At 38.6% G+C, this 23,796-nt stretch overlaps 1 protein-coding gene across 5 annotated transcripts in view; it reads left to right on the top strand.

Moving 5' to 3' along the window:
• cpne5a (copine Va) overlaps window positions 1-20,365 on the top strand; it is a 130,493-nt gene extending 110,128 nt beyond the window's left edge. For all 5 annotated transcript variants that reach the window (XM_077514171.1, XM_077514172.1, XM_077514173.1 and 2 more), the window contains 6 exons: window positions 1,788-1,969; window positions 3,865-3,992; window positions 8,111-8,213; window positions 13,126-13,183; window positions 13,500-13,573; window positions 14,821-20,365. In XM_077514171.1, coding sequence (XP_077370297.1) covers window positions 1,788-1,969; window positions 3,865-3,992; window positions 8,111-8,213; window positions 13,126-13,183; window positions 13,500-13,573; window positions 14,821-15,012 — 737 coding nt within the window. In that variant the 3' untranslated portion in view covers window positions 15,013-20,365. The remainder of the gene's footprint in view (window positions 1-1,787; window positions 1,970-3,864; window positions 3,993-8,110; window positions 8,214-13,125; window positions 13,184-13,499; window positions 13,574-14,820) is intronic.
• Window positions 20,366-23,796: the final 3,431 nt, after the last annotated feature.

Here is a 23,796-nt window from a genome sequence, read left to right as displayed (position 1 = left end):
TCGGATCAACATACCATTTGTCATGAATGGTTATGGAGTTGGAATTTCTTTTTCTGCTTTCTTCTTTCCTTCTGTCATGATCATTGCGTATTGATATGATAATTGAATAAAGCCCACACCTTGATTGAGAGCGTCATAGTCTTCCACTTGAAGCCTTTGAACAACCTGAAGTCGGTACGCTAAAGTGCTATCATTCTCGTCCGCTGAGTCAAGCTTTTGGCTGCTCTTGGAGTTTGGAGTTTTCATCAATAGTGCTAGTAGAAGTCCTTCCTCTAGGCACTTTATCAAGATCCTGCTTTGAGAAACTTTCCATGCAGCCTCAGAGAGAGTTCCAGGATTTTAGATGGGGGCTGACAAAATTATTTATTATTTATTTTACAACATCAAGTAAAATCCTGGAGGCTGCACAGATTTCTGACGGGGCTAGGCCCCCAGAGCCGCGGTATAGTGCCATTCCTGTATACCGTAAATTAGACCAAATTGTAAATTGTTTTGTTGGAGCAGTGTGACCGCCGTAAAGCTTCTCTAACTGGCACTGAACGGCAGTCAGGGAAAGAAAAACTTGCCAGGTGGCAATTTTTACAATACTGCTCCAACGTCAATTGGCGAGTTATGGGCAAACATCTGCTGACAAAACTGCACCGTCTAAGTGGTTCAAACGAAAAAAGGAAATGTATATTTTTTCTGCAAATAATGCTCTAAATGACTGTATTTTTTTATTTGGAATCCAAGAGTTGTGACGTCAGACTAAAACAAAAACATTCATTTTACCCAAACATATACAGTTTTCCGTCAACATATCACAGTCACTTTTTGCAGTACTGCTGCATTTCAGATTTTTCAGTGCGTAAAAGACAAAATGTCCAAAATTTTGAATCATTTCACACTTAAAAATAAAAAAACATGAAGTGCAATGTGGCTACTGCAAAACAGAACTGGCTTGCACAACTAGATGTCTATGATTAAATAAACATTTCTAGCTAATTTAATTAATATAGCCTAGCATTGCCTAGTTGGGATGAATTGTAATCCAAAACAGGTGGTCAAGAATAAACACTGCTGCAGGTTCTCTTTTTTTTCTTTTTTTTTTTAAAACAGGTGGTAATAAAATAAACACGTAACAAGCACATTCATACACTAGCTGCACCAGCGGCTATGACTCAATGTGCAGACTAGCTAACTTCAGCTAACAACAGTCAACTACATTCTCATTCGCTAAGGCACACATCACTCATCCCACCAGGCCCCGCCTTTTAAAGCTACACACATCCAAAGTTATAAATACAGTCCAGAACTGTATTTTATATAAAAACTTGGATGAAACTTTTAAAAATAGATCAACTGTTACCAAAAATGCAATCTTTTTATAGGATTTTATTTTTCAGTGATACTATAGAACATCCTGTTTTTTTTGTTTGTTTGTTTGTTTTTTGTTTTGTACATGAAACATGGTAACTATGCTAATTTGCTTCATGAAATGTTAAAAAAAAAAGTGAAATATACATTCACACTATATGTATAAAACTACTCAACATAGCATTGTACAGTATATTGTATCGATATTGTTTATGGAGATGCATATGCTACTGACAGAGAAAACGCATGTATTTTGTAATCTTTCTGTTGCAACACCTGTCATACTAGTGAACCATAATAAGTTGAAACTTTTCTGCTAATCACATCATGCACGCTCGGTTCTGCTCCACGCATGCCAAAGCCGCCGTCAGTCGGATCCCGCTTTTTGCTTTTGAGGGCTCGCCTCAATGACTATTCTCTGGACTTGACAGGCAATCCGTCTCAGTCGACTTCACTCCACTACATGAACCCGTACCAGATGAACGCCTACGCCATGGCGCTGAAGGCGGTGGGCGAGATCATCCAGGACTATGACAGTGATAAGATGTTCCCAGCTTTGGGATTTGGTGCTAAGCTGCCTCCTGATGGTCGGGTCTCTCATGAGTTCCCACTGGTGAGTCACTGCAGATGTTAAAAGTGGGAAGGCAATTCATTCTTCAGTCATCTCGATTCTACTTTAACTTGATCGACTTTCAAACAAAAGTTGGCATTGGGAGAAATTCTTCTTGAAATAATTAAGTCCTGAGTCCAAACTGTCACCATCATAAAAACTTTATTAAGTGCACAGGCAATGCTTTATGTAAGTTTTTATTACGCATTAGTCATTCAGAAACAGCATCATCACAAAATATCTTGGGCACTATTTCAATCCTAAATGAAAAGTCTTTTCAGCAACCACACTTGAGGCTATTGAGGCTTTTTAAGACATAAAACGTGCAACCATAACCTTTTAAGTTTCATGCTGATCATTAACCATTGCTAACATTTCCTCATATGTTAATTCTCATATAAAGCCAAATATTGCATGAAGATAACGTTGCTATTGTTGTTTGACGATTCAATCAGAAATTATTAGCATTAGTCCAATTTGTATCTTGAAAGGACAAAATTGGAAACGCATCAGATATACATATATTTATCGACTAAAAAATTAAAACCATGCCAAAACTTCATCCAAAACGATAGCTCAAAAAGCGGGGAAAGCTGTGAAGAAGAAGTTAACGGCTCTCTACCTAGCGTGAGAAGCTAACGTAGTGCTCTGAACAAACAAAGGTAGGGCTCAGAGAAACCTACTAAAATAAAAATGATAACAACGGTAAACAAACAGAAACAACATTTATCCACATGACTCCAACTCTATCTCCAACCCGTAATGCTGGACTAAATAAAGATGACTTGACGAAAGTACTTGGACAAAGCGCATATGACAGCCAGCCAGTTGTCAGCTTGCTAGTGTGAGAAGCTAACAACAAGCAGCCTACATCTTGACTTTGTGCTAATTCCTGTCAAACAGACAGAATTGAATGCACCACACCGGTCACACAAGATTCAAAAGATAATCCTAATGTACACCAAAAGCTAGCTGAGAGTCCTATCAAACCAGAAAATGAAACAAAACCAATATGAAACCAGAAAGACTGCCACACCGTAACGTTACGTTTTCAACTAGCATGACGCTGAAATACTCTGCCAGGAACTTTTCCGGAGAGTTGATCTTTTGATGCAGGCTGAAATGAGGTCTAGTGAGTGTTTTTAACATTTTCATTCCCTCATCAGCATACATGCACGGGCGAGCCAGAACGTGTGCGTTTTCCTCATATGCTATGCATAATTCCGAACGAATGTATCATGTATCTTTTCTAGTGTAAATGAGTTTCTGCCAAGCTGACTGGTTTGTGAAATCAATTTGTCTCGTCTCTCAGCCGGCTGCTGATTGTAGACGCTAATGAGAGGCTGTCGACGTCGGCATCGCCCCGTGTTTTCAGTCAAATCAACAAATTAAGATTCATGGCAGCGTATCATTGGAGACCGTTTGCTCTGCCACTTCCTGCGAGTGGCTTTTAAAAATCAACTTGTGCTCCTGAAGTGAAATAGGCATTCTATTTCAAATTAGGTATGCTTACATAGGTTGGAAACTTGGAACAGAAAAAAATTATGATTAGGGTCAGGCAGCAGAGGTTAAAGGCTTTTTTAATCTGGCCTCCAGCCTTGCTGTGTGGAGTTTACATGCATGTGCGTGTGTTTTCGCCTCTCTTCTGGTTGCCAGTCAGTGGCAGAGTGGGAAGAAAAACCTGCACAAGCGTAAAGGAACAACATGTAAAAACCACACAGAAAAGTCAGAGCCAAGATTCAAACTCACAACTCGGCTAACTATTAGCTCAGTTGGTCCCACTGCAAATGATGTAATTTTTGTTGTGTTCCAACATCCTTTGTTGCTCTCAGGAACCCCCAAGTTTCCACTCACCTCTGATGCTTTTCATATTTTATTTTGTTTTATCTTTTTACCAGAACGGCAACATCGAGAACCCTTACTGCAACGGCATGGAGGGGATTCTGGACGCGTACCATCAAAGCCTTAAGACGGTGCAGCTGTATGGACCCACCAACTTTGCTCCTGTTGTCAATCATGTTGCAAGGTAACGGCGGTCGTTCACATCACTCATTTGTACCTTCATTCAAAGCAACAGACAGACATTCATTGATACTTTAACCCAGCTGTCACGTCTAGTACTTTAGTACAATCGGCTGCATGTTTTCGAAACCATCTTTTTAGTCAAAGGAAAACCCAAGAATAAAATCCATGGGTTTGTGACCTTGTGATCTTCTGCCCCCATTTTAGTTCCTTGTGTCAGTGCTGACTCAATATTTAATGATTTAATGTAGCGAGGTTTTTGCCATATTGAACTTCCAGTGATTAACACCTGCTCCCCACTCACACCTTCTTGTAACATCATGACTGGAAAATGGTTAATTGGACAAGGTTCAGGAATGTTCACTTAGGGGTGTATTTTTGTTGCTGGTGGTTCGACTGTGTGTTATTTTGAGGAGACAACAATTTTACATGCCTAAACAAGCTCTCCACTAATTACTTTACACAGTAGCAAAGTGTTATTTCTTCTGCAGAAGATAAAATATGAGTGTATTTACTTAACTTTATCACAGCCTATACATAAAAAAAAAAACGTTTGCCCTAATTGTGTGAATGCTGGAAGCAACGTTTTTAAACAATATCATTCCATATTTTTCAGTATCCATGTCATTCCAAATTTTTAAATAAATTGTTGCACATTCTTCACCAGTATATTCAATATTTTTCAACCTCATTCAATATTCCACACAATTCCATATTTTTAGTATCATTCACACACATGCTAAAAAATATTGCACATTATTCACCAATATCATTCCATACTTATCAGTATCATTCCATATCATTCAATTATTACATATTTTTTGCCACCATATTGCACATTCTTCACCAATATCATTCCACATCTTTCATTATTCAATATCATTCTGTTTCCGTGTTTTATTCAATAGTTCGGCATTCACATGCACTTTCTCCAGCATTTGCTAGTTTACATTTTATGTTTTACATTTTTTTTTTACATTTTCCCTTTAGTTTTAAAGTTTAAAACTGCTCCATTTTCCATGCAACAAAGCAGGAGGCTTAGCACCCGCACAATAAATGAGCTTTTAATGCGACGGAGCACACCACGCGCTTGATTCACCTCTAACAAGCTTTGCAAATGAGGAAATTATCATCCAATGAATTTTCTTGCCATGCCACAAATTGAGATGGAGGATGATTGACTGTGCTATAAGCATTGCCTTATTGATCTAAAATGTGGCACCATTAGGCAGTGTCATAACGTGGTTTCATTTAAAAATGCACTTTCGCCGTATATAGTCATAAAATTCAAATAAATGTTGAATGTGTGAATGAAAGTATTATGAGACACTTTCCATTATTGCTTTACGTGGGTGACATAAGTAATGATGCAGGGGGAAAATGTTTTTTTTTTTTTTTTTTAGAATATGGTCTAGTCTCAATAGCAACAGATCACACGGTTAACATGTTGCAAAGAAGCGTAATTGTATGAAATGTAAAAATGACTCATGCAGCAAAACATAGTGGAGAATTACATATAAAAGGCAGATATAATTTATAAATCAGTGCAATAACTAAGTAAAGGTTTGAATGTGCAAAATTAAGTATATTTCAAATTGGGAAATGTGTGCCAATATATATGACAATATATTAGTTATTGAGTCATAGCAGTGTTGTTATATTTTTTTGTCATTGTAGGACAAATTTTGTAAAGAATGCATAAAGTTTTTATGAATGACCTCATAAATGCTGTTTCGTGATATTATCAGGGATGAACCTGGAATTCCTGTAGTTTCCCAATTTTAAAATGTATCTCAAGGCACCACTGTATTAAAATTGCTCAATGTTGGCATAGGGCCAAAACCTTCTACGTCCAAATTTGGTTTATGTCATATTTTTTTCACAAATCGATATTACTGGTGAATCCCCACATGGGTAGTCCATCTTGAATATGAATTATTAAGTGTTGAACATAGCTTGCTCTCTTTGACGATGCCATAATAGGTCAAACTGTCATGTTTTGGTTCCGTGTGGTTAGGTTTTGTTTGGTTTTAGGTGTTTGTAGTGTTTTGTCCTGAGTTTTCCCCATGTCTCGTTATCGTGAACCTTGCCCACCTGCGTGTGTCTTCCCTTCCCAGTATGTGACCAATCAGCGTCCTCAGCCTATTGTGTTTCCCAGGTGTATCTTGTTAGTGTCTCGTTAGTGTTGTATTTAGTCAGTGGTGTTTGTTCACATGCTGTGGGAGCATTGTCTTGTCCTGTTATGGCGTGCTGTGTCGTTTGCTGTCAAGTCAAGTCAAGTCAAGTCAAGTCAAGTCAAGTCAAGTCAAGTCAAGTCAAGTCAAGTCAAGTCAAGTCAAGTCAAGTTAAGTCAAGTCAAGTTGCTCCATGTTCAGTCCAGTCATGGTGACCAGTCCTCTCACATCCTGCCCCAACATGGCTACCTGCTTCCCCTTGCCCGGTCTGGTCTTGGCGACCAGTTCGCTCACATGCCCTCCAGTCTGTTGTTTTTTTTGTAAATAAAGTTCCCCACATTGCGCTTCCTGTCTCCCTGCCTGGTTTTTCTGCAATTGGGTCCATCTCCCCTCACCCACTCTCACCACCCATCGTGACACAAACATGTTTTTCCTGTAAAGTGATGGTTTTTAGACACAGAAGGATTCCATCAACAGTGTGTACCTGTGGCTAAAAGGCGAAGCGTTGAGTCTCTGTCGCCGAAATGCACGCAAGCTTTTGCAACAGGAAAATTTTTCGGATACGATACATGTGCGTCCATTCGAAAACGCTGACCCGCACTTGGATCTCCCCATTGTTTGTTTTGTCCCGCTGTCCATCCTCAAATGTTTTCAGGAAATGAGAATGTAAAGTACTGCAGCGCTTGCATAAACAGTTGAGTCAATTATTCATAAGGCAGCCAGCGCCAGGCCATGAAAGTAGGCCACACTTACTGTGCGCCATCTCCGCTGGCTTTGCTAAAAGTGTCTGGAAAGACCTCGGAGACACGAAGCGCTACAGCGTATTTCACTTATTTACATTCCATATTAAGCTTGTATGGCATGGGGGAAGTAGTTGATGTGTGACGAGGAATGTTTTAGTCTTTTGTGTGTGTGTGTGTGTCATCTTACATTTGTGCATGTGCTTGAACATATTGGAAACATTTTTGGTCCACTTTCAAAACAAACTTCCCATGACATCACTTCTATTTGGAATAATTCATTACAGAGTTGTGCAGGTTTAACATTAACATTTTAACATTCTTGCCAAACATGGCACACAGTGTGCTAACCGTTAGCATATGTCAATATGTGCTTGTGTTAGTGGGGTTTTTTTCCGCCATTTTTAAATTTAGTCTCAGCTTTAGTCCAGTTTCAATCCAGCTTGTTAGTTTTTATCATAGTTAGTCAACCTCATCCCATTTTTATTCAGTCAGATTTTAGTCGAATAAAAATCTAGCATTTTAGTCGGAAACATATTTTATTTGTCTAGTTTTAGCTAACAAAAACTGTCAACATGTTGAACATTTCAGATCTAAAACTATTTTACATAAAATTTTCTCTCATCTTTTTGATGAAAAACAATTACAGTGTATCAACAAGTGGCTATACTACGGCTCCATGGTTTGAGCTAGTAAGTTAGCCAGCATTAGTTGGTGGTCGGATTAACATTATTGTTGGAACGTTATAGCCGTTGGATTATAATGTTATGTTATAAATATAATTTACTTCTTTTTTTGTTTTTACCTTTCACAGTGAATCCAACTGTGCCATGTTGTAGCTGCAGATTTGAAAGGGGGTGTGTCACTGTGTGTCACATGACAGTGTCACGGTGACAGATTAGTAGACATTTTTTTACATATTTAAATAATTTTCGTCTTGATTTTGTTTATGAACTAAAATGTCCATAGATTTTAGTGAAGTTTTTATTAATTGTCTTCATTTGTTGACGAAAATACAAACTGAGTTAGTCCCAGTTATTGTTTATTAATGAGGGTTTTAGTCTAATTCAGTTTTAATCCGGTGAAAAATGTGTGTTGACAGAATGATTTTTGTTTAGTTTTCATTGACGAAATTAACTTAGCTTATGTAAGCATTTTTAAAGATTTCCAGTGTTCCGCAGTTCTGATGGTGGTGGTCTCTCCCTCAGGTACGCGGCAGCGGTGCAGGACGGCTCGCAATATTTTGTGCTGCTCATCATCACGGACGGCGTCATTTCGGACATGTCTCAAACCAAGGAGGCCATCGTCAACGTAAGTGCGGCTTGCCGTCACTTTTCAGGGTTTTGCCGTCCGCTCGCAGCAGATTGGAGACTCTGTTCCGTGTTTTCTTACCCCTCTTGTTTCCTCTGTTTCTTGTCATGTAAATTCCCTTTTATCAAGACCACTTGGGAGCCTGACGTGTCAATCAGACTTTAATAGATTCATATACACTATCTACAGGGAATTTGTTTGAAAAGATGGAGCCCAATTAGAGTGCTAGTGATTATTGTAGGCGGTGTTGGCATCAGTTATTTGAAAGTCACGATTGTCCCCCAAAAATAAACAGTATCCACTCTGACTGGCCATTACTCATATTTTTCATTATCCAGTAGCACTTTATGACAAATGTTCTATGTTTAAAAGTTCGATCCATCCTCTGCTCTGTCCCTAATTTAACATTCATTCCTAACAAGTCTTACTTGTACACACTCTGAGTGACACTCAAATAATGAGAAGTGCTGCGACAATGACTGATGTCTCTCCCGTCCGTCCAGTGATGCATTAACACGGACTAAAAAGGCAGCTGATGACAGCATGTCCAATTACTCACTTTGAAGCCTAATACAAAAATACGAGATCATCAAATGAATTGCTTGTGTAGGTAAGATAATATTTATACAAGGGACACACAAAAGTCAACTTTCCCTGCGATTGGGAGTGAGGGGCGGGGCAATCCCGGCGCATGCGGCTGGCCTCCCGTAGACCCCCAGCAGACTGGGTTTAAAGGGAATTTGCGACTGTTAATCAAACCATTGGAACAGCCACACCTTCCTTTTAAGATCTTGTCTGCTGCTCTGCTCAACGTCATGCTGCTTCACCTGGAACTTCCTGCTTCCTCTTTGAGTGTGTGTGTGTGTGTGTGTGTGTTCCTATGACGAGGCATTTCTGATGCTAATTTAGCGCTGAGATATTGATTCAGATCTGACTAATATATTCACATATCTAGGAAGGCAGCCTGCAGGGTTTCACTCTATCTTTGATGTTTTTCCAAATTTAACATTGCGGATGATAAGATCTCTTTTGGACCCTAAGGGCGTGTTTGCATGCAGAAATGAATTTGAACTCAAATAGTCCCGGATTACAACTGACATTGAATTGTATATACGCGTGCAGTGGTCATATTTAGCTTCATTTGAGTGAGATGGTCCAGTTGTGTTTTAAAAATCAAAAGTAACCCTCCAGCACATAATCTCTCCACCCTGGTTTCCCAACTGCTAAAAAGCATAGGCCGAGTCAGAAATGCCACAGGCTGAATATTTCATCTCTGTACGCTTTTGAAGCATCCTATCTATCTACGTATGTAAATGCCTCCTCGAAGGCACTTCTGTCCAGGGCCAAGCGCTATAATTGCGAACGCAAGCGGTTGAGGATCAATAATGATGGAGGAGATGGAGGGTGGATAATATCTTGGACTTTAACCAGCCATTGTTAACAGGCAGCACCCCACCAAACTCTAAGCCCCCCTCGGGAAGGAAGCCTGACCTACTTGATGACTGAAAATGTCTTTCTACTACAATCCATCATTCATTTACAGGTCAGATGGAATTTGTGAAGATCGTGTGCACCGGAACTTCAACTCAAAAGTAATATTTCAATTAGGGGTGTCAAAATTCATTTGTTCCGTTAACGCCAAAAAAAAAAAATAATAAAAAATCTGTCCGGAGCTGCAAAATATTGGAACATTGTGAGAAATGAAACAATGTGTTAAGTTTGTCTCAACTTACTGAGGGACCAAGAGCTAATTAAGTAAAGCTGCACCATGACGGAAAAACATGCAGCATCCAATAGTTTTAAATTCATTTTCTACTACCTTCCGTCTGCCGTTTGGATTTTTCTTCTTTTTTCTTTTGTAATTTTTCACATTTTGTTTTTTCATACATTTTTAGCCTTTTCTGCCATTCACATTTCTCACATAAACAAACAATGGTTTGGTTGCCTGTGTTGGGCAAATCATATAAAAAAAATAAAAATAATGTTATAGTTCTTTGTTACATTCCCAAAAAAGTAATTAAATTAGAAATGATATTACTCCTTCATGAACGTAATTATTCTTTTTCCATACATTCATATACAGTGTTCCCTTGCTATAACACGGTTCACTTTTTGGGGTCTCACTCTTTTGCGGATTTGTTTTTTGTTTTTTTTGTGGAATTTTGCATGCAATGTTTACAGTAATGTACCTATTTTATAAAATATATGAAGGTTTGAACATTTATTGAACGCTTAAAGGAGAGAAATGTGAGAAAGTGTAAATGCCTCGATTAGAAAAGTGTATAAACTGTGTGGTGAGGGTCTTAGAGCATTAAAATATTTATAATAAATGTAAAACATATATTGTTACTTCTTCGCAGATTTCTTTTATTGCAGGTATTTTTCTGGAACCGAAACCCAGTGGAAAGCCAGGGAATACTGTATTTAAAAGAATTTGGATTTTTGAATGGGTTTCACAGGCCATCTGCATAGTGTAGCATAGACGGGTATTTCATGAAATTTATTTATATGACCTCCTCGGACCACAATGGCAGTCTTACTGTAGCCCCTAATTCAAATATTTCCCTCATTGATAAAAGTTTAAACAACAAGATGTGCTTTTAAACAGTGTCATGCCAAATTAAAAGGAAAAAAAACTGTCGCATGGCTTCCAGACAGATTCCATACAGATTAGAGCTACAAATACTGTTCACGTCAAATGGCGTTTACAGCAATGACCGTGTATGTGCCAGCATATTTCTGTCCTGAAAACGGCAGACGTAAAATTAATACGAGTCTTTCAGTTTTTATATTGGCAAGAGTCCTGTACAGTATGTCCAAATATGGTCCATTGCATGTTTTTCCACAAATCAATACAATAGGTCTCTCGCCACACTGCCTGTTATTTTTCCGCACTATTAACCTATTTAATGTGTTGAAAAAAGCTTGAGAACAATTCTATAACAATTCTGTTGGACACTTTAACTGTCTATGAAGTGTCATAAAACTCCGCCTCATCCTCACTCTGCGAGAGCCGGGCAGCATTATGTCGCCTCGTGATTGAAAGTGTCAATGCTTTTAGACAATGACGAGTGGAAAATTATTAGGTGACATATGTTTTGAGTAAGGCTGTTTTGTTAAAAAAAAAAAAAAAAAAAAAAAAAAAGTTACAGTTGTAACGCTTCAGTGCAGAAAGAAACACGTCAGCCACAAAGGTAAGTGCGTATACTGGAGATTCATTTCAATCTATACACCGATTAGTTCATTTTATTTATTATATCATTCGTGACTCTAAGACCTTTAAAAAAGACTTTTGGAAGATGATGTAACAACAAAGAAGTATTTAAAGATTTTTTTTTTTCTGCAAAACCACCAAGGTTGTTTTAGTTAACTAAAACTAATGAAAAAACTAAAACTAAAATTCAAAAAACAATGTTGTTAACAAAATAAAATAAAAACGAAAATGCTTAGAAAAAAAAATGAAATCTAACTGAAACTACATTTTATGTTTCCAAAACTAACTCTAATTATAGGGAAAAAAAATGTATTTTTTTTTTTTTGTCTTTGGCCAATAGTTTAATGCATGTGCCTTTGGGGATTATTTTAAATGTGATTTTAAGTAGATTTATTTTGATATTAACCAGAATAAAGGTTTGAAAATGTGTCACACAGAAGTGACATCATCTAGCAGCAGCCAATAGAAAAGCACCTTCAGATGAAGTTGCTCCCATGTTTTTTCAATATTACGCACAAGTAATACATATTTTTTAAAACCTAAAACTAATAGAGAAAGTAACTAAAACTAAACTAAAACTCAGCATTTATTAAATTACTAAAACTAATTTAAAAAAAACTAACAGAACCACACTGAAAACTATTTAAAACTAATAAAAGTAAAAATAAAAAAATAAAATAATAAAGCTCAAAATGGAATAAAAACAAACTAAAATGAAAATTCCAAAACTATAATAACCCCGATAACCACAGATGTTAAAAATCTCTTTTATTTCCCCCTTTAAAATACGTAATTACAAATAAATGAAGGGTAAGGGTAAATAATACTGTACATTATTTTACATACACTTTTTTTCTTTACCTCATCTACAAATGAGCTCGCACATCTGTCTTTTTTTTATTTTTAATCAAACGTGGCCCTTTAGTGTAAAATTCTGCCAAGCCTCCTCAAGTGAGGATTTCTGGCACTCTGCTACAAAAAATGACACATTTACAATGTTTGAACTTAAATGAGTCTCTTATGTTTTAAAATCCACATAACGGAAATATGTGCAGTTAATGGCGGTTGTAAAGCCTCCACTTTAGGGCCCCTATCACTCAATAATGTATTTTCTTTCGGGCCCCCGGACACTTCAGACTAACTGCACTATAATGTGTTCTGAAACCAAGCCAAGAAACTTTTAAGATCTCATCTATCATTCATGTTTCTCTCCTTTCTGCGTGTCTATTATTGTTTGTAACTGTTCCTACTCTGGGGAGCTGATGACAGGCGTGGCAGGAGTGCATGATGGGATATGTTGTAGTACTCTAAGGGCCTAAATCACAAGATTCCAAATCGTCTCGACAGACCATATAACAGTACTCACACTCATATACTCTTTGTCCTTTGCATAAAACTACTCAGAGAGTAGTGAAGTAGTCAAGACTTTATGAATCCCACGTTCTCGCCAGGACACGCCCCGCTGCGATACGATTGGCTGCTTAAAACATGCAAGGACTGACTGCCTAGAACCCCAGTGGGATTCATAATAATACCTCAATGTATGTCAATCTTCCTGTTTAATGTCGTGAACATAATAGCAAAATATCCAAGTTCCAATTCCATCACTTCCATGTTTTAAGAACCACGGTGATAGAATAAACAATTCAGCACCCGCGATTTAGGACCTTTACTGACTGCTCTTGTCACTCACCACAGGCGGCCAAACTACCCATGTCCATCATCATTGTTGGAGTCGGGCAAGCTGAGTTTGACGGTGAGTCAGCCAATCACCATCCTCGCCTAACATGTTCGATCAGGCCCCATTGGCACACATAATTAGGTCACAGTGGCCTAGCTCAAGCCTGACTCACCTTTCCAATTATGTTTGCCGAAGAGAGAGAAACAGAAACAATTGAAACAGCTGGCAGTGGGATGCGGTGTAAATGAATTAAGAATGAAATGAAGATCTCTGCGACATTATCATCTTTGAAAAAGCCAAATGTTTGTTTTGGATGTCATTTGGTAATGATGTGCCCAGTAATGTAATTAGCTACAGATGCTCACTTGATGCTGATGTTCTTTTTTTGCAGCCATGGTGGAGTTGGATGGAGACGATATCCGGATTTCCTCACGTGGAAAATTGGCTGAGAGAGACATTGTACAGGTGAAAATTTGTCATTTATTTGCAACATTATGTTTATGGTTTTCAAAAGTGATGACTTAGTTGCCTGTATGTGATTGGTTAATATTAGCTGAAAAAACAAACAGTGCAGGGTTTACCCAGCCTGGCTTAACCCTATAAAGCCTGAATCATGAAATATATGAGAGAACATTCTGATTCTTTATATGTGTTTATTTTGTAATCAATTTCCACATGTGACTTTTGTGTCATATTTGATACATCCGGTCACAATGCTTTAAATTCATAAATTTATAACTGTCAAAAATATAATAACAGACATATCAAACATATTAATATTTCCAAAAATCAGAAAGAACATTACCCATTATTAATAAGTATAGGTGCCTCTCCTTTCTCAATTGGTGCGATCTTGCAAGGTCGCTGGAAAAACCATCAGCTAGGTGACACTGCCCTCTAATGGATTATCCGTGCAATGCATGTGTCGGATCATATACATCAGATTTTTAATGGGAAAATAAAAATATTCTTTACTCATTCACTCCCAGCCATTTTCACTGAAACAACCTGCTTTACTCCCAGCTGTTTTACTGGATTTTGACTGATTTTGCGAAGCCCACAGCATATTGTGTTCTGTTACTATTAAAAAAAAAGAACAAAGAAAAAAATAAAAAACCATGGAACTTACCAAAAGAAAGATTAGTCTTATCTTTCATCAGAAAAAAAGTATATTTCTATCTGTTTCCATTTTGCAAAAATGAGTATTAGAATATAGCTACTTTTCATCATTTTCACGAATCTGTTTAAAACAGTCGGGAAAAGAGCTTGTTGCAACATGGCCCTGGTTGATCTCTTATACTCTGTTGCCACCTGCTGGCCATATTTGTAATAACTACCATTGCTTCAAGCATTTTCTTCAGTTCAGAGGCTGCATCAAAGAATTCTGTATGCGCTAGCATAAAAAAAAACAACATAAAAAACAGATAAATACGTCTTTGGGAGCATGGTAATATTTTAAATAGAACGTATTTATACGTGTTTGGGAGCAAATGAGTTAATATATGTTTGGCATTATAGGGTTTTAAGTAACTAACCATTATGAGGATGAGGGCTATAGAAAATGGATGTCTGCATATTTGAATATTGTAAGTAAGCGAATGGGGGATCCCCAAGTGGAATACATTGTGGTTGTACCGTGCATTCCCAGTTCTCACTAAATTGAACATTTGTTGTTCTCCTTACTAAATTTTTTCCCTCCTCTCCGCCACCAGTTCGTCCCATTCAGGGACTACATGGACCGCACGGGCAACCACGTCTTGAGCATGGCCCGGCTGGCCAAGGACGTCCTGGCCGAGATCCCCGACCAGCTCATCTCTTACATGAAGAGCAGAGCCATCAAGCCCAACCCCGTCCCGCCGCCGCCATATTCGCCCGGCGACCGCTCCCAAAGCAACGCCGTGTGAAAGCGCTCACTCCATTTCCTCGCAAGGGGAACGGCCTGCTAATTAGGAGTGAAAGCAAGGAGAGATGAGACTCCTTTTCTTGTGGAGCAGCTTGCGATTTTGACGAGCTCAACACGGAGCTTTTTATTGTTTGCTGTCCAAGTGGAGAATGATGTCACGGATAGCGAGAAAACAGGGCAAAGTGGAGCGTAAGTATAATATTAGAATGTGCCATCTTGTATCATGTTTGTGATACCTTTTCCAATGGATGTGTCTAGAAAAAATATGATGTATTCTGGTGTATTGCATTTCTTCTTTTGAGGTGGGCTTTTAGACAGTAGGGATTGAAGTTATATTTTCCCTGTAGGTTTCCATCCTATATTTTATGGCTTGTCTTATTGTAATATTGATCAAATTTCCCCAAAATAGCAACTTCTATTTTGATAAGGACTGTAAATATATATATATTTAGAAAAGCATGTCATGAAAAAAATATATTCTGCATTGTATGGATTGTTTTGGAGCATTTTTGAGTGCAAGTTGCTGTAAACTGTTGCCATATTAATATTATTTCACTTGTTTCTAATATTTCTAAGATCAAAACATTGCACTAATTACTACCCGAGGCAAAAGCACAAAGGTTATAATGTTCATAATAAGCTAAATATTCCTGTAGACCAAAAGGATGATTTCACCATTCTTTGTACCTTTGTATTGCGCATACAAAAACAAATGTGAATGTTACTTCAGTGTTATTTTGCTAAGCCACACCCCTGAAGTGCAGGCTGGCAATGGACAGTCCAAAGGTTTCCGGTCCATTCACGCACGGACATTTGATTGTCCATCATTTTTACGCCAAACCAACATTGAAAGATTGACGCCAGTCCCACAGTGAAAATGGATTTGAAAATACAAAAAGAATGACATCATTTACTGTTGTATAGTTTTTAATGTGATGATTGTGATCACGCATCTGCATGGAAATTCGTTTCCACGTATCATTGTTATCATTCCGTCACATTCAGCTGTTTAACACAAATGACATGCGTTGCTCCTCAAATAGTGAAGAGTACAGTGGTACCTCGGCCAGCGCCAGAAGCTAACATAGCAGTGTCTTTAAATTTGCCGGCCTCCAGGTCATGGCAATCGTCAAAAATTGTAATAAGGACAAAATCCCAAGGACAAAAGTTCGACCTGCAAATTTGATGTAGTGAGGAGTGCAGAGACCTCGACGTCGGAGAGACCAAGTAACCCTACACAAAACACAAGAGCAGCTTGTTTGCGTCTTGAAAAAGAAGGGACATTCTTTTGAGGACAATACATTCAGGATGGTGAGGACAACTCGTTTAAACGAGGTGTCAAACCAGAAAGTCCAGGGGGGAAGTTTATGCCACACCTTGTCAGATCACGCACGGGTCAAGTGGCCGCTAGCGAGCCATTTGCCGCCAGGCAGGTGAATGAACAACAACAAAAACACATGACCACACTCAGGGAACATACCACCAGAAAAATAGGGGAACTCTTTCAAACAACCAGTGAAATTTGGAAACCAACAAATTGATTGACTAATCAATTAATCAACCAACCAATTGACAAAATAGCCAGCCAATTCATTAACTAACCACCTAACCAATCAAGTGACCAACCTATCAAACCAACAACCAACAAACCAATCAATTTTACAAAACCAAAACTAATTAATTGACTGATTAACTAACCGACAACCTACCAATCAATTAAACAACCTGCCAAACCAACACTCAACTAATCAGTTGATCATCCTACTGATTAAGTTACCAGTTTACCAAACCAACAACCAGTCAAGCAATTGACTAATCAACTAACCAAGCAACCAAACAATTAACTAAGTAAAATACCGAGTTTTTGCAGCTTTGCGACCCCTCTGGCGAAAAACGGAATGGCAGCCAGTGATTCACATGCGTCCAGAGTGCCGAGATGTTAGCTAGTGGTAGTTTTGTTGTGCATTGTTCATCATCAATAGAAGAACCTGTCACATTTTCGTGATGAGCTTTTACCTTTTTAGCAAGAAAACAAGCTGTGGGTCCCATTTCATCCTTTTAAGGTTTTCCACCTACTCCAATATTAACGCTGCTCCAGTATTGATGCACGTCCTCCCACGACTTCAGTTTTGCCCCTTTTGTCACACGAGACAGGTGTTATCCTTTCCTGCGCAGTATTCTGACCGTGGTCGGGGGATGCAGGGGACATCTTTCCCTCGAGGGTCAGAGTCACCTCCGGGGACAGCCTGGCCGTTGCATGACGCCAGCAAAAGGAACCACCGGGAGACGGGGGGGTCGCACTGCAGTCTTGGTTGATTATTATTTTGACACACAATTTTGTCACAGGCCCGTGTCTCTTTACACACGGTCTCGTCCACACACACCCAAACACTTCCGCCTTCCCAGCGCTTCCACGGAGCGAGAGAGAGAGAGAGAGAGAGAGAGAGAGAGAGAGAGAGAGAGAGAGAGAGAGCGTGCACGCGCCTGATGTCAAGCTCAAGGAAAGACCTCAAGTTTCGTGCCCGTCATCATTATTTGACTCGACAGGAAAATAGGGGCAACAGCCATTGAGCCACTAGCCTGCCTCCTGTACATTATGAACATTTTAAAGCATGTGTGGGTGAAAAAATATGGTTATTTTAACATTCCAAGTTGCGTCATGCACCTTTAATAACCAATCAATGAAGTAATCAACTATCCAACCAACCAATTGAGCAATCTTCCATTACAAACAACTGACTAATCAACTCGCAGCCAACCAATTGATTGACTAAATAACCAACCAAGCAATTAACTTAGCAATTAACTAACCAACCAGTCAATAGCGCAACCAACTACGTAATCAATTAACTTAATAACAACCAATCAATTAATTAATCAACTATCCAACCAATTGATCAACTTCCATTACAACCAACTGACTAATCAACACACAGCAAACCAAATGATTGACTAAATAACTAACCAAGCAATTAACTTAGCAATTAACTAACCAACCAGTCAATAGCACAACCAACTAATCAATTAACTTAACAATCAATCAATGAAGTAATCAACTATCCAACCAACCAATTGATCAATCTATCATTACAAGCGACTAATCAACTTCCCAACCAACCAATTGACTTTTCGCATAAGCTCCGCCCCCCTTAGTTACTGTTGCTAGTCCGTCAAGCTTGGTGACTCCGACAGCACAAGCCGTGACGGGAAGACTTACACCGGCGTGTATTAGTGATTTCTTTTGGAGCAATACCAGTGCAATATCCTCCAGATCGAGGCAAAAAGGTTTACAATATGCAGTGGAGGGTTATAGTCATAATATTAAATTAGCCAGCGAAGGGGAAACATACAGGACGCACGCTAAATCTGAGAAAACCCCATGACCTATACTTCAGATGCAACCAGCACAGCATTATGGACCAGTCGTGCTTTTGTACTGCCGGGTAAGTTTTCTTACTTATATTAGTCTAGTATTGTTGAAATATGAGGATTACTGTTAGGTCAGCAAGTTAGCTAAACCTCGGTGTTTATAGCTAGCTAAACATTAGTCTCTTTTTTTTGTCTTTGACAGCATCAGATCAGTCATTGTTATTCTTTGTCCATCATAAAAAAATATTTATGTCGCCCTAGCCATGGATTTAGTTAAGGTTAACAGCCTTCGAGCTGCTCCCTTGTCTGGTTCAACACTTGTACAGCAAGCACAAGGTTGGGATACTCCGGAGACGGGTGTCCGTTCACAAAATGCTGCATGAAAAATGAAAACAAGATAAGCTCGGGAACTTATTAGGACGCTAAGTTTTCCAAAATTGACGAAGCTTTGTGTTAACGTTAGCTCGCAACATTTAGACAAATGCAAAAGCTAACAGAAGACATTAAACTAACATTAACCACTGACTGAACAAGCTTAACTTAGATGGCAATGACATTCTAGTAATATATATATTATTCATTAAAAGTAACTACAATAACTTTGATATCGTTTTGTTATTGCCCCGAAAGCAAACTACACTACAGCTAGCTAGTTAGCCCAATAGAGTTAGCATAGTCTTACCTTAGCACAGTCCGATTTACATACTCCGTAGGCACACTGCTTCATCATTTTGGAGGTCCGGAGCTTGTTAATGGTTGTCACTCTTCTTCTGTAAAGTTTTATGGTGGTTAGCAGTCTCGTAAACCATCAAATAAAATCAATCAAACTATGGACGTCATCAGGAGCTGAGTAAAGCGTGACGGACTATGCTTACACAGCAACGGTTGCTAAATGTGTGATTGGTCAATGCTCGTTTGGGGGACGGAGTTTGCGAAAGGTCAATTGATTGACTAAATAACCATCCAAGCTATTTACTTATCAATTAACTAACCAGCCAGTCAATTGCGCAACCAACTAAGCAATTGACTTCATAATAACCTATCAATAAATTAATCAACTAACCAATTGATCAATCTACCATCACAATCAACTTGACTAATCAACTTACTAACCAACCAATCGATTGACTAAATAATCAACCAAGCAATTTACTTAGCAATTAACTAACAAACCAATCACTAACCAACCAATCAGTCAACTCACTAAATAACCAACCAATACATTGGCCAAACAATTGACCAATCTACCAAACCAACCAGTTAATTGAGTAACCCACCAGATCGACCAACCAATCAAGTGATTATTGAATCACCCAATCAATTGACTAACCCACCAACCCAAGCAACTGATCAATAGGTTACAACAGTTGTGTCAAAAATAATGGGCCAAAAGGGACCAATCCACTACTTGGGTCAATCAGCAAGTCAATGGATTCACCAGCCAACTCTCTCTCTCTCTCTCTCTCTCTCTCTCTCTCTCTCTCTCTCTCTCTCTCTCTCTCTCTCTCTCTCTCTCTCTCTCTCTCTCTCTCTCTCTCTCTCTCTCTCTCTCTCTCTCGCTCGCTCGCTCGCTCTCTCTTGCTCTCTTGCTCTCTCTCCCTCCCTCCCTCAGTGGCCACTAACGAGCATTTTGTCACCAGTCAGTACGCAAAATACTCCTAACTAAGCACACCTGGCAACAACAATAACAACCTGACAGAAATCAGCTGGCTCCGTTCAACTTTTGCGGACTAGCATAGCATAGCCGTCTGCATCCATACAGTACACGCACACTCAGCACTCCTTGCCAAACTTCCCAAACAGATGGAATCGACCGCACCACAACGTCACAGAAGAAATTTGTCCACAAAAAAAAAAAAAAAAAAAAAAAAGCTAGCATGTGACAGTCCTATCAAGTGAAGCCAATGGCGGCGTCTTTTTCAAAACTGTGTGGCATTACTTTCCACCGACTTTGGTGGGAGCGGGGTACCGCTGTTTTTCACAAATTTGCTTTCACAGCATGATTCTATTCAGTCTCTCTCAGTCACTTGATCCAAATGTGCCTAAAAATATGGAAACATATCCAAATTCATTTAGCCAGCTCACGTGTTGTTGTGCTACGTGGAAAGCGTGGCTGAGGTTCAAACTGTTGAGCAATGAAGACGTCTCATTTGTCACATTTGTAGACTTTTGATACTTCCTGCTCATCACTCATGCGATGAATATTAATGAACAGTTTGGCTGCGCCTTGTCAAGACCTGTTTACAATTCAACTGGCTGTTGATAAAGTTAACCAAGTTGCTTTTGGTGACTAAATAACGAGATCATTGACAGAAATGTGACAGTTTCATTGTTGTAACATTTTGTTGTCATCTATTTTGAGACAATTTCATTCTGCTGCTACCACACTTCACTTCTGTTCATTCATCGGATAATGGAAATGATATAATTGGTCGTTTGTTATTATCCAGTTGTGAAAAGAGGACACACTGTTATTGTGACTAAAATACCAGAATACCTCCACAAAAAGCCATTCCAATTAAATAAAATATATATATATGAATGAGAATGCTTACACTTCAACCCTCCTGTTATGTTGCGGGTCAAATTAAACCATTTGAAAGACAAACCTGTTCTTTTCCATATGAAATGTATTCTCCATTCTTGGTTAAATAAGGGTGAACCTTGTGGCTTGACCAATATTTCTACATAAATGGCTCATAAGTGTGCTCCCATCTGAGTTACGACAATACCACACAGTCAGTATGTTCTTGTTTATTGACCACACCATCATAATGCAGGGTTAGAAGGTGAATTGAATTGAATTCACAGATTCCGGTTCAATAATCTGCCAGATTTCTGAACCATTCTCATCATTTCTCATTGCATAAGGGAATGAAATAATACAATTAAGACAAACCTATAAGTGTATCAATAATTGTTATGCTAGCAAAAAAACAATTCCTAGGAAGTGATCCCCATCCCTCATGCAGGGTGGGACAAGTATGTGAACCCCAAGGATTTTTCACATTGCCTCAAGTCAATGCTGCAACCCACTTTGGCCACCTGGGGGCACTATAAGACAGACAGGCCTCAACTCCTCTCCAGCTCATCATGATGGCACTAATAGTAGCCGTTCTACCCCGAGGATAAAGAATATATGACTGTGACGGTAGATTTGGGATGAGAATTGATGAGAATTCCGTGATTCACTTATCAATCAATTATCAATAACTTCTAATAATGTACAGTGTTCCCTCGTTTATTGCGGGTGTTACGTTCCAAAAACTACCCGAGATTATGGAAATCCGTGTTGATTTTTTAATGAATTATATATATTTTTTTCATTTATCATGTTTTTTCGTTACTTTATTATACATGCTTTTTCATTCAACGTTTTTCATTTACATTCATTTTTTCCCATTAAAAGTACGTTTTTTTTTTTTTTTTTACTTATTACAGTTTACAGCACAGTATATATATTTTTTCATTTATTAAATGTTTTTTCGTTTTGGTATGATTTCTAATTTATTATGAATGCTTTTTCATTCATTTGTTTTTGTTTTTTTTCGTTTTTTTCCCATTAAAAGTATGGGTTTTTTTTTAACTTGGTATACATGAGAGTATATATTCTATATTTTCTATTTTCGTGATGCAATGTCATGGAGCAATGGGACACCGTTAGTAAGGTCTCGTCGAGACAAATCTGTGGATGCCCGTATGTCCCCGGTTGGACGTAGGGTTTGAGAGATACGGTCGCACAAAGACCAAAAAATATAAACAAACCAAAAAGCACACTGTCAAAATAAAATAAAATAAAAAACAAAAACACACGCTGTAAAAAAAAAAAAAAAAAAAAAAATCCATTAAACAGCGAGGCCGTGAAAGATGAACTCGTGATAAACGAGGGAACACTGAACTTTTACAAGAGCTAATTGGAGTCAGCCAACCTGGAATGCAATCAATGTGATGAGATTGGAAGTGTTGGTTAAAGTTGCACTGTCTGTCATAGTTAAGACACGTCTCAGTTTTTAGTTTTGTATTCTCAAGAGGCATTACCCGACGTGAACCATGCCTGGCACAAAAGCGCTCTCAGAAGATGAACCATTAAGAATTGTCATGTTGCATTAAGTCGGAAAGGGATTCAAACGTATCTCGAAAAGCTTTGATGTTCATCAGCCTGTGGTTAGACCGAAGTCAGAGCCCTCAGCGGTCACATATTTTTATTCCAATCTGCAATGTGAGCATTTCTAATTGTGCATCATAAAAGCATGGAGACATAATTGTTTGCACGATATTTAAACTGCGTGACGCAAATGAAGAGCAGAGGACGTTTTATGAGCAATTTATGAAGGAATCCAGATTCACATCATTTGTCTTGCAATGAAAATGTTTTGTTATTTATCCACTACCAGCTCAAACGTGCAACTAATGTTGTTTGTGTTGCCATAGAGAATGTAACGAGCGTTTTGACACTTATGCAACTATTAAATGATGAAGGAATATATTTTTATTGTGTGTCTGAAGATGTCGGTCCGCCATCGGGGCTCTTCTTCTTCCAAGCTGTCATTGTGTACATAAGGCCCCCATTTGGAATAGCGTGTGCCAAAAATCATTCCAATTTGGCAATTGTAGAACCTTGTGCATGCGAGTCGGCCTCCATTTGAGTCGACGAGCGTGCCGGCCATATTGCTTGACTCGTTTTTTTTTGGAAATAAGTAGCCGGATGGAGCATGTGGCATCTCTGCTCTGTTCACCTTTTCACACGCACATGCACCCATCCGTACGATGGTGGTTCTTAAACTTTTAGAAGCAAGTACTACCTTAATTTAAAAAACAAAAAAACAAAAAACACTTCCTATGCAAAGAGTTCAATCAAAATCATATAAAATGGTTGAAAACATTAAATGCAAATGTATTGAACCTTAAAATTAAATACAACTGGACAGTACTTAATAATTGGACTTTACTGGATTAAAAACAAAACAAAAATGACATACAGTTTGACCATGAAATTTAGTGATTCTTTTGGGTACCACTAGAGGGAGTCGGCGTATCACACACACAACTGAACCACTACTGTACTGTCCGGCTTCCTCACCACAACACACACTCCTGTTTTTGATCCCGAGTGGTTGCCGTACCTCTCCAGGTGTCTGACTTGCATGCTGATTCATTTCCAAACCAGGACTTGGACATGATTGTCGTCATGCTGTGGTTTGTGAAATGCTTTGTAATGGATTGCCTTAAACTCTGATTAAAGACAAATGTTGACTTTAACTTGGCTCTGTTTGTCCTCACTATGGCTAACGACAAGTGGGACCATTTTTCAATACTACGAATGTGACTGAATCTCACCAGTGTCTTCCATTTCTATTCTGTGCTTCTTATATTATGATTCTGTTACTGTTTAGGCATCATGCAGTGTTCAGTAAAG

Source organism: Festucalex cinctus, chromosome 2 (genome assembly GCF_051991245.1).
Source record: "Festucalex cinctus isolate MCC-2025b chromosome 2, RoL_Fcin_1.0, whole genome shotgun sequence".
In the NCBI taxonomy this organism is placed as follows: domain Eukaryota; kingdom Metazoa; phylum Chordata; class Actinopteri; order Syngnathiformes; family Syngnathidae; genus Festucalex; species Festucalex cinctus.
This window is presented reverse-complemented; position numbering and strand designations above follow the sequence as displayed.